This window comes from Canis aureus, chromosome 18 (genome assembly GCF_053574225.1).
Source record: "Canis aureus isolate CA01 chromosome 18, VMU_Caureus_v.1.0, whole genome shotgun sequence".
Taxonomy (NCBI): Eukaryota; Metazoa; Chordata; class Mammalia; order Carnivora; family Canidae; genus Canis; species Canis aureus.
The window spans coordinates 18,094,811-18,106,846 of NC_135628.1; the positions used below are offsets into that span (position 1 = coordinate 18,094,811).

General features: G+C 45.6%; 1 protein-coding gene across 4 annotated transcripts in view; it reads right to left on the bottom strand.

Annotated features, from left to right (window-relative positions):
• Positions 1–235: 235 nt before the first annotated feature.
• The window catches only part of MTURN (maturin, neural progenitor differentiation regulator homolog), a 29,200-nt gene continuing 17,399 nt past the window's right edge, over positions 236–12,036 (bottom strand). Inside the window, exons 3-5 of one of the 4 annotated variants that reach the window (XR_013356612.1) lie at positions 3,865–5,621; positions 3,630–3,691; positions 236–708 (exon numbers count right to left, since the gene is read on the bottom strand). Coding sequence is in view for 1 of the 4 variants with exons in the window: in XM_077856352.1 (XP_077712478.1) it covers positions 5,511–5,621 (111 nt within the window). In the remaining 3 variants the exon portion in view is untranslated. Of the gene's footprint in view, positions 5,622–12,036 lie in introns of all 4 variants that reach the window. The other 3 variants (XR_013356610.1, XR_013356611.1, XM_077856352.1) reach the window with 3 other exon arrangements.

Below are 12,036 nucleotides of genomic sequence, written 5' to 3' on the forward strand. Positions count from 1 at the left end.
ATCACTACCCACCAGCCACACCGGAACAGATATATTAAAGCCTCAAAACACATCCACTGCTAACATTTGAATCATGTCAGTGGTTCCTGCAAACATCCCCCCACTCCCCGGCCCCATTGTGGCAACCACAATGCTGGCTGGTGGTCCTCATTCTCTGTCCCTCGTTTGCGTCGCGTGAGGTGACCTCTCGACCAAACACTGTGGAGGGTGGGGAAAAAAGAGGCAAACATCACCATAGTTTGGAAGGCTCTTTAATAGCAAGCGTATGGTAATTACATTGGTGGATGAGATCCTCACTCTCTGGGGAGGGAGGAAGGAGCAGATTGGACAGGGTTCCGTTTGGGATTTACACTGCTTGTGGCATCTAAAACAAAGGGCAACAATTTTTTGGCAACCCATTTCACAGTTTTGTCATTTACAAGAGATTTCTAGGAAAGGAAATATAAAGGCAAAGAAAACATACACACCCTGCATGAAACATTTTTGCCTAAGGAAAAAGAACCCCAAAACCGTTCCTTGATTTTGTTTCTCCCGTAGATGGCTAAGCTCTGCTCTCACACACAGATGAAGACTGGCTCACGGATTGTTTCCGATTTTCCCTAGAATTGATCATTTGCCTTCTCCTCTGAAGAGGTGACGTGTGTACACAGTACTGCTGTGTCTTTACCCGCCTGGCTATCAGAAGGTACTCAGAGTAAAAAAACGACCCTTCAGAAACGAAAACAAAAGAAAACAACAGGGAAAGGCAGTTTGACAGAGAACAGACTATCTGCTTTCTCGATACTGAATAACTGGAATACAGTTCTCAGTAAATTGTTTATTTTTATGTGGCTTGGCGCACGCTTTCAACTGCCCGGGTCTATCCAGCCACACGGTGCTTTAAACGAGGTTTCTAACAGGTGATGCTCATGGGCCCTCTATTTTGGTAATACAAATTTAAATAAAAATATCAGAGACAACATATTATTTAACAACTTAATCCCAGGGGAATGTGAGTATAGCTATTTTACCATGGACACCACGTTGCCATGAACACCAGAGGCTACTGGCATCCTGGCAAGTTTTCGGTATTCTGTGTAAAATCCAAAGGACTTCAGCCTATCATGTCCTACCTGGTGTCCCCAAACCGAGAGAACTAACTGGATCTTTGTGGAAGAGGATTAGTGTTTCATTAAAAAACAAAAAACAAAAAACAAAAAAAAACGTTAGGCTTCTCTGGTAATCTGAAGACTGAGTAATAGGCAGTGGCACCTCTTTGGGGTTAACACTCGCTATAGGGAAGAGGGATCTGCGATCCGCTGCCGTTTTAATTGTGTTCTTTCTACAACCTGAAGCACCGTGGGGTAGGTGGGCTCTGCTCTCTAGGCCTGGGGCGGGGGGGGGGGCATTCCTGACCCACGGCCTCCTCCACGCTGAGAGCAAGCACATGTGGGTCACATCTGGCTCACGGGCTGCCCAAGGTGACTGGAGCCCACAGGTGTGTTAGCACTTTGGGAAGACGGGCTTCTCTGGCTGGCAGCTGGTTTACCGAGGAAACCTCCACCAGATTTGCAGGACACATGCTGTCTCCTTGGCTGCGGGGTATCCGTAAAGCCACAAAGTCATCCCCGACATGGGTCTTGCCTCTCAACATGCAGGCAGTCCCTGTGAGCAAAGCCACCTCCTAGTGGGATAGCCACGAAAACAGTTCTCCTGTACCTTACGTGATACCTGTCTTCTAGCTTTTTTTTCTCTTTTTTTAAAAGAATTAGACCCTAACTCTCCCCTTCTCCCTTATTCCTTTCCTCCCACCCCAGATTAAGTCCTGCCTATTCCTAATGTGCCTCTCGAACCGTGGGAAATCAGATTTGTTCATACCAATTTCCCAACTTGTGAATTTTAATATGCAAGGTAGGTTTCTAAAACATAAGTTCCGACGATGCTCTGGAAGCGCAGCTCCCCTAGGTCCATACACTTTGTGCTCTTATGAGACAGACACAATATCTAGAGATGTAGTTGTGCTAGAGAAAAGGTTTCCATTTGTCCATGAAAAATGACGGTAGCTACGAGAGGAGAGAGATTTTTCACTTAAGGACCCTGGAAAGCTAATTCTGGCACCGGACACAAGGAGAATTCCTAAATAAGAGACTTTGCATATTCGAGTCATATTTAAAAACAAACAAACAAACAAACCAAAGTCCTATGTGCTGCTATGAGTCTGGGAGATGTGGGCGTAACTGAACCTGGGTGGGGGCAGGCATCGTGTGGGGTCTCACCTCCCACCCCGGCTCCCTAACTCATCCTCCGGTTCCCTGAAGGGTGCAAAGTGTGCTCAGGATGACTGTCAGGCAGAGACAGTGACTAGGCCACCGTAGGAAAAACGTCTCTGATTCACTCAAAGCCTGGATCTCAAGATTTCGTAAGGTTATCACAGGCAGGACTTCACAGCTGGCCCACAGTGATCAACAGGCCGTCAATCCCCCCAACGCGCACACGCTCACACGCTCACGCACACACAATCTCTCTTTCTCTCTCACTTTTCTTCCTCTCTACTGGATGACATGGCAAAAAAGTCCAAGTACTGCTCTTTCCCTTTCTCCCAGCTCTGCATGCAAATTCTCCCCTCCTGGTTATGTTAAAACTTACTCTACTTCCAAAGCCACAGTCTGCCAGGGCCCAGGGAAAAGCCCTGCCTTCCGCAGACACAGCCTGCACATCTGGGGCACGTTTCTGTATCTGACGCCTGACCTTGTCCTCGTCTAAGGAATGGGAAGCCATCAGCCCCTCAGGCTCCAGGGGGTCTGGACACTCACGGATGAACAGAAACATATTCTAAGGCAGCCCTGTGGCCAGCGTCCTCAGGACAGCATCTCGGCAAGATTCCAAATCTAGTTCTTATTTCCCTAAATAAAGTTTCCTTGACGAAACTTTGCTCGAGTTGCTCTGCGTACACACACACATCACAGGGCAACTGTGGAATGACAGTGGTTAAAGCAAGAAGGGCTGACACCTGTTGTTTCAGGCGAGTTAGGGGACTTGCCCAGGGTCACACGGTCCCCGGCAGAGCCAGGCCTAGAACCCAGGTCTCTCTCCTAACTCCTCCCACGGCGCCACCCGGCCTTCTTCGTAAGGGTTTATGTGTCTGTGAAAGTCAGGGACCTGTCAAGCCAGGGCACCGCTTGCATAACAACGCTGCCGACCCGGAGAGCTCGGCACCAGGCGGCTCTGACCGCACACACGACCCCGCACGGAACACGGGCCAGGTGGGCGTGAGCGTGTGCACGGGCCCGTGTGGCAGCAGGTGCTGGCGGGGAGGCGCCCGATCAGAATAAAAAGGAAGTTTTAGAGGAAACGGCTCCATTCGCTAATGCCTTCTGGGATTTTTGCCATGAAAATGAGTAACATACAGTACCGTGATCCTCACCCCTGGGACAGAACACAGACGAGATCTCTCCTCCGCCCACCGAAAGGCTGAGTGGATCTCAGTTCAGGTTTTACGAGCAGAACGTGAACATGATAATACGCCCAAATGCATTTGGTCAAAGCCTACACACTTTTTTCATAAAACACGTTTTATACCAACATCCGTTCCATTTGCAAACACACGTAAATCTAGCTTTTCAGCCTCTATGTATAAAATTCCAGGTTACCTTCAAACGGAGCAAGCTAGTCAAGCTTCTTCATTTCAGTGGCAGGAGGTCATTCTTTCGGCCTATTGTGTTAAAGCAGAGGTTACCAAACTTGAGTGCCAGCTACAGAACACAGCGCACCTTGAACCTGCGCTCAAGCACCCTGGGCCGGGTGCTCACCCCACTGGATGGGACACCGAGGTCTGCTGTGGGAATGGGCTACTGGGAAGCAAAGTCATTTTTGCTTGAAATTCACCTGGGTTGTTCCAAGAAAAGAAAAACGTGGTACTGAAGCATGGATGGAAACCACCGTATTGTGTTAGCCCATGACTTAAAACTGCAGGACGCTGTTTCACCGCAAGCAGCCGAGCTCTTCATGGCACCAATCAATTAGACAGAGAATGGTGAGATAATCAGGTTAATACTGATATGCCTAGAAGATACACAAGACTCCCAGAAACACTGTGCTCTCTGCTGCTGCTGTTTTTTTTTTAAGTCCCAAACTATGATAACCTAACGTGTGTATGCACATTAAAAACATTCCCACCCCAGATGCTACATTTAGTCAAGGGTTATGAAGGAGGCATTCTGCTCTGAGAGATCCAGAAGGGTCCAAGAAAATGAACACTTTAAATAATTTCATGTTAGCATTACAAAGGATTTCCCCTAGAAGTATTTGTTGGCTAAGTGATGACAGCAGTGTTTCCAATTATTAAGTAGCTGTTTCTGTGAGTTGTCTTAGTTTTTTTGGATCACTGAAACTTCCCCCTTTGAACCAAGCTAACCCACGGCTGAAAAATTTCCACTTTCATATCGCTTTAAAAATTCACCACAGTTAGATCCCTCGAAGCACTTGACGACAATTCTTTCAATAAATTATACAGTGGGGGATCCTTTTCTTGACCACTTTTTTTTTTTTTTTTTTTTTTTTTTTAGGAACAAAAGACAAATTAAGAAAGTAAAGAAGGATTCCATCATATTCTTAAAAAATTTTATCCTGGTTTATTTCCCCATTAAATTTATCTATGGCTTCAAAGTTTAAGTGGCACTTGGATTCTGAATGTTTTCATGATTTAACAAGTTGCCATCTGGTTATAAAGAGAGAACGTAAATGTTTCATTTCATATGTGGGACGGTTTATAAACATTTTAAAGAAATCAATAATTTATGTCACCCCATTTATATTTTCCACTCTTGGATTGTAAAAGTGGCTTTGGAATTAGCATGTTTTAAAATAACCGAACATGCAAGTAATGTTTCTACTAACCATGAACCAGTTGCTATCTATCCAGGTAACTCAGTAACGGCAGGACACTTCGACAAAGGCTTCTCTGCCTCTCTTCCCCTCTTCATCCAAAGCTAAGTGATTATCCTTTCCTGCCCTTGTATTTGCACTTGTGCAGTTTAATGACTAGATATTAAAACCCATGCTTCATAAGCAAATTCCTTCACTTACGGACACTTAAAAAGTACGTAAAAAGTGCAGACTGCATTTCTTCTCTGTCATGCTTTCCCTCCATAATGTCACCTGTGAGGACTCAAAACATATCCTTAATACATTCAGAGTTCTCTGCATTCGAGTCAGCGAATGGTAGTTCTCCGACACAAGCTCAAGAGAGAACAGTCAGCCACAAAATGGGACTCTAAATTCAAAATGGCAAAGGCTACCGAGACAACCCCATAGAAACCCACTGAAACGGGAGTAAAATTCAGGTCACTTCTGAGCAAAGCTCATCCCAGATATTTTGTGGTCAATAAAAAGGTACTTAGTTCTAATTTGGATGCTGGGAGTCAGATGTCCTGTTTCGAAGTGCTAATGCAAAATGCTAACCCAGGAGCACGCGACCCCACCTCAGGTACCAAGGGGTTCACTCTCCTTCTCAGACGGGAGCCCTTGCAAGGTTACTGCTGACTGACCCCCATTTGGGGGTGGTCCGCCTCTGGCTCCTCCTCTTCCACGTCTGCACTGTACTCTTCAAATGCATCATCATCTGCATCCGGAAGCCCCAGTAACTGGAGGAGAGAGAAGAGAACCAGCCATGAGTGCCAAAAGGCCCACGGGCAGGAAGGTGACCAAAGTCATCTGATTCAAATTCAGCAGCACTTTTTTTGTTTTTTGTTTTTTTGTTTGTTTGTTTTAAGATTTTTAATTTATTTATCCATGAGAGACACAGAGAGAGGCAAAGACATAGGCAGAGGCAGAAGCATGCTCCATGCAGGAAATCCTGAGGATCACATCCTGAGCCCAAGGAAGATGCTCAACCGCTGAGCTACCCAGGCGTCCCTAAATTCAGCAGCAGGACTTAGCACAGCAGCTATGGATTTCCCACTGGAGTCAACCATCCCTACAACTATTTTTATAAACATATTGGATGAAATGTCAATCGTTCAATGGATCAGTGCCCAAAGGGTCAGGTTTTTTTGAGGAGCCTGGAGACTCTCTACTTTTAAGTATCAAAACATGGAACCACACATCACCAATGTACAATAATATAGTATCTGTGGGCGCGCACACGTGCACACGTGCACATGCACACACACACACACACACACACATCTGGGATGTCAGCAGTAGTACAATGAACAATGCTGACTGTTCCATCAATACATCAAAAATCTACCCTCTAGATTTTCTTCCCTAAAACCATGTGCTGCTAGTATTTATAACACACATAGAAAAATGTGAAAACCACTGAAATGTTTAATTTTTTGGTTAAATTACAGTGCATCTGTTAGATGGGATCTTATATACCTACTTAAGATAGTATTTTTAGTAACGATATAAAAACATGCTCATACCTGTAAAGAGAGCATGGTTAAAAACTGCATCTTTACCACGATAACAGATTTCTTAAAATTTATATACAAGTGCATAGAAAAAAAGACTTCCATCAAATACATCCAAATTTTAAGAGTACTGTCTTAGTGTGGTGATGGGTAAATTTTTTCCTTTCTTTTTGTATTTTCCAAATGCTCTATGATTATCATCAGGGAAATTCACAATAAATACATGGTAAACATTTCCTTAAAGCACCGATTGGTCTTTGCTTGGAAACCGAGTGCTGTCTGCCGGGCCTGATTTACATGAATGAAAAGCCCTGGTGCTGGCAGAAAGCTGTGGCCTTGGGTACTCCTGGGCCCTGCCCATGATCACAGTGCTTCCACCCCACAGCTCCTCCATGAGATTTACAGTCTACACGTGGCCCTGACATTCTCACACGGTGGTCCTCTTGGTTGGTCACTCTCAGGCAACTTGGCTGAACGGCCCTATGATCCAAACTAACTGCATTAAGCCATTGTAATAAGATAGACCATCCTGCTTACTTTGCATTGCCTCCCTTGTGCCGGGCGACCCCTGGCCCTTCTTCCCCTCCTCCCTTGTCCAAATGCTTAAATGAGGAAATACATCCCCATGGAAATAATGCCTCTCCCCTGAAGTTCTCGAACCCTGACTCTTGCAGGTCTCACACAGCCCTACGGTCGCACTCAGCTCAAGATCATCTACCAGGCCCTCGGTCATATTATCTATCCATGTGGCCTAGCAAGGCGGTCGTGGCCAGCTGCAGACACACTCTTTCACCATAGAGCCTGGAGGGCTGCAGCTGTCTCAAAGAGCCACAGTTGCCTTGGAGGAGTGGAGCAGGAGGGGCGCATCTCCGCCAGCCTGCACAGTGTGGGGCAATCGCAAGGATGCTGGGGGAAGTGAGAAGCCCCTTTCTCCTGCTGCTGTCGCCCTCTCACATCACAGTGAAACGAGCAAAATGTAAATTTTGCCTCTAAGGAGAGAGAAAAGGGAGCCTGGGTGGCTCAGTTGGTTAAGTGTCTGCCTTTGGCTCAGGTCATGATCCTAGGGTTGTGGGATTGAGCCCCACGCCGGGCTCCCTGCTCAGTGGGGAACCTGCTTCTCCCTCTCCCGTTCCCCCTGCTTGTGCACTCTCGCTATCGAATAAATAAATAAAATGCGTAAAAAAATAAAGAGAGAGAAAAGATGGCTACAATGAACACCGATGGTGAGTGTTCTGATGCTCCATTTTTATTTGAAGAGCTGCTTGGTGACACAGCAAGGTCAAAGCGTTGAATGGGTGATGATATTTAAATCGTTGATGAAACAGAAATGTTTTTGCCCCTACTGAGAACCCGAGAATCACCTAAATGCCCACAGAAGATGCATTAATTCAACAATAATAAATGGGACTCCTCACTGCACTGAAGGGGGATACCCCTTAAAAGAGGAACGGCCAATGGGTTCTCTCTCACTTAACAAATCTGACAGGTAGCAGCTGCCTGAAGCCCTGGGTTGGGGATTCCAAAGCTCAGTGGGAAAGAGAATGGTCGATCAGCCATGGAGGATATGGGTAAAGAGGGTGCAGTTGAGGCATGCACCTACACATTTGCCATCTTGTCCTAAGGACTTGTGTCACTGATTATATTTTTTCATAATACACTTGAGTAATTCACATGGACTCAAACCATATGTACCCCTCAATATCCTCCTCTCCTCTCCTTAGGCTGGTTTGTAGAAGAGGTTCCAGTGAGCCAAGCATGAAACCATTACCACATCTCTCCCCCTCTCTCCTCTTCCTAGCTCTCTACCTTACCTCTGGTGTGAATCCAAAGCACATACTTTTAGGTCTAGAGCATCAGCACATAAGAGGCCTTTCCCTTTGGTGGGAAATACTTCGATGCCACTTCTAGAACTGCCCACTCCCTACCCTTACAGGAGGAAGAAAGAACAGAAGCAATTCTCAATGGCCTTCCTGACTTCCAAGGCGCCTTAGTGCAGGGCCTGCAGATAACTGAGAGGCTGTGTGAAAAAGGTACTGGACCAGGCATCCAGAAGCCAGGGCTCTAGTTGGGGACCTATGCCAAGCCGTCACCTTTGCTGAGCCTCAGTGTCCTTCTCTGTAAAGTGGGGACCATGACACCTGCTCTATGTCTAGAGAGACTACAGAGATTAAATGAGAAAGTGAATGTGGCAATGGTCTGTAAACTATAGAGCCTCATGTAAATTAGTTAGGTTATATTGTCTTAGCTTCTCATTTTAAAGCACAGAAGTTCAGTTATTCACGGGGAGTTACGGCTGCATCGGTAGACTGCCTCCAGCCCCTGTTTCTCCCTCTCCCTTCAGCTGTGCTTGCTTTTGGACCAGCTCACTGCAGATCAGTACTACAACAAGCAGGAAGAGAAGAAACTCAATTCTATTAGCCTCCTCACTTGATTCTCAGACTCACAGTCAGCACGCCCTTCAACAAACCAATCTGATAGTGCTGCAGATTTAATAATGATTGTTAATATTGGTTACATTACTATCTGCTAGGCATGGAGTTAGGCAGCCTTACATGTACTATTAATTCCATTAGTCCTCCTAATAGCCCTATGGGGGTAGGTATTATCCCTTTATTACAGATAAGACCTCGAGAGGCTGAGTAGGTCACACAGAGTTACCCAGTAAATGTCAGAGCCAGAATTCAAACCCAGGCCATCAGATCACAGACTACAACCTAACCACCAGGTACCCAGAAGATTCCCTTCTAGTTGTCAATGCTGTTCCTATAGCTGGAGGCGTCAATGTTTTCTACTGAGTAGTATAACTTATCTTATATAAGGTATATACTTTAAAAAAGATCATTGTGCAATATTAATGTCTACATTCATGAGTATGTACAATTGGAAAAAGCACAGAGGAGAACAAAAAAATCACTAGAACTATAATTTGCCTGGGATTGCAAAAAGTACCACATAGACATGCAGCAATCCAGCATTCTCACTTCTGTCTCTATTCCCATCTATGGCAAGTTAAGTCGACATTTAACTTCTGGATCCATTTTGTTTTAAAGTAGGCTCCACACCCTCACAACCCTGAGATCAAGACCTGAGCTGAGATCAAGAATTGGACCCTTAACCTACTGAGCCACACAGGTACCCCTAGATCCAATTTTTTAAAAATCCTTGTAATCTTTTTATTATTTATTTACTTATTCATGAGAGCCAGAGAGGGGGGGGGTGGGCAGAGACACAGGCAGAGGGAGAAGCAGGCCCCATGCAGGGAGCCCGATGTGGGACTTGATCCGGGGACTCCAGGATCATGCGCTGAGCCACCCAGGCGTCCCATGGATCCAAATTTTTAACAGTCAAGACGATATGTCAGAGGCAGGAATACAAACAGACTGGTGAGAATCCTGGGGTCCGGGGAATCCCTGGGTGGCTCAGTGGTTTGGCGTCTGCCTTTGGCCCAGGGCGCGATCCTGGAGTCCCGGGATCAAGTCCCGCGTCGGGCTCCCGGCATGGAGCCTGCTTCTCCCTCCTCCTGTGTCTCTGCCTCTCTCTCTCTCTCTATCGTGAATATATATATATATATATATATATATATATATATATATATATATATATATAAAGAATCCTGGGGTCCTTGCTTTTACTGTATGCATAAGAAAAGGAGACAGGCCAAAAAATCCTATCTGGTACATTTAAATTACTTCTAATAGTTATAATCATTAATTCTGTTCAGTACAATGTTTTCCATTGACTGGAGAAAAATCTTTATGCTACCTCTGAACAATGGTGTTGGCATTTCCAGGGGTTTGCTGTGCATGAAGCTGCCTTTGGGCAACCTGTGATCACATAAAACCTTTTGCAGCCCACGAACCCAAACAGGGCCATACTTGAAAGGTAGAAATGCCAACCCTCGAGAATAAAAGTTCTTTAGACCCAGGAGAATATCAATGATCTTCAGGGACTCACTCCAGGTCTATTAGAAAGTGGCAGAAATGAGTTGAGGACACGTGTAGCTGGCATTTCACATCTGCTGTCTCCAAAGGTGGCCTTCGCTCAGTGCAGAGGGCTAGAATGTGTCTATGGAAGACAGGGAGAAGAGGTCTCTGCCTTGGAGAGCACAGCTGATTAGCTAAGGTGCTTTCAGGAAGTGTCTTGTGGCTTGTGGCTTCAGAGGTCCCTGGAAGGTCCTACCAGAGGACTCCTCGGAGCACTTTACTACTTATGTGATTCACCCAGAGGTCTACTTACAATGTGGATTCTGATTCAGCTGGTCTCAGGTGTGACCTGAAGTTCTGTGTTTCTAACAAGCTCCCAGGTGATGGGGACACTACTGATCCAAAACCCACCCTCTGAGTATTACCCTAAACTTTGGGGAATTTGCGACTATTTATCTTAATGATCAATGATGCTAAGTGGTACCAGGAAACCTACAACAAGATCCTGGTTGGTCTGTCTTCTTGATACTAGGAGAAAAAGGGGTAGGTGGCCAGATGGATATAAGACCCAAATGGGCAAGACTAGTAGGTACTCTCTTACTTTCAGGAGCAGTTATATTTCCTAAAAAGTACATGTTTGAAATTTCATACATGAGCAGCAAACAAAAGCTATAATAAACATATCAACATTCAATGTCTTCCTAAAACCCACATGATTGCATAATCTTCTCTTATCAGACTTTCTGACCCACTGGGGCAGCTTCCCACAGGTGGATTCTTCCTCCAGGTTCTCAACCAGGTGGTAAGAGTAGATGCAAGAATTCGCCTTTTTCTGGGTCATGATGGGCTTTCCTGTGGGGTTTAATCTCTGGCTCCTCAGCCTTCAGTGGTAAACTGGAAATAATAATTTTGCTCAGGCCAGCCAGCTAGAACTAGGGGAATTTTTCTGGTAGAGGTGTCTCTGCGTTGGAACAGCAACTCCAGGGAGGGGATGAAGGCCAAGGAGAGCAAGAAAACAGGGGGGAACCACGGGTTCTAACTCCAGGTAGGGCCATCAAAGCAACATCAACCGAACAGCACACAAAGATGTCATAACAACAGATGCCTCATGACCTGAATATCCACAGTGCTAGTATGAGGAGGAGGAGTAATAGCCCAGGATAAAATGAAATAAAATAAAGCTTTGAGAGAAACTGAAAGGGCACCGATAAGGTTTGATTTTGCAGCTAAAGTGGAAATGGTAAGCTCGCTCTTTGCTAGTGAAGTGTTTTTTAACCAGGGGAAGCCTGTCAGTTGTCAATAAATAAAAGATATGAAGACTCAGAGGCAAAAAATAAGTGGCGCCATCACCATTATTTAGATCCATAACTACTATTTTTTTTATCTAGCTCAATCATGCGATGACCAGCCACTGTCAACCAAGGGCCACTTAAACAAGAAAAATGTTAAGACTCCAATGATTCTCCAATTCACATTTTTCAAGGCTCTTGGTGGGTGTCTCTGAGGCTGTTGCTGGTTGCACAGCAGAGATAAACCCGCCTGTTCACAGATGCCAATGACAGCCTGCTTGGCGCTGCCATTGGCATTACCTGTACCATTTGGATAGGACGTTCGGGTAGGAACGAGGCCCACGCTAGGAGACCCCTGGAGTAGGAGCTGAATATGTGTCCCTCTGGGAGGCAAGCTGCCCCACTGCACGCAGAGTCACGTATTCACCC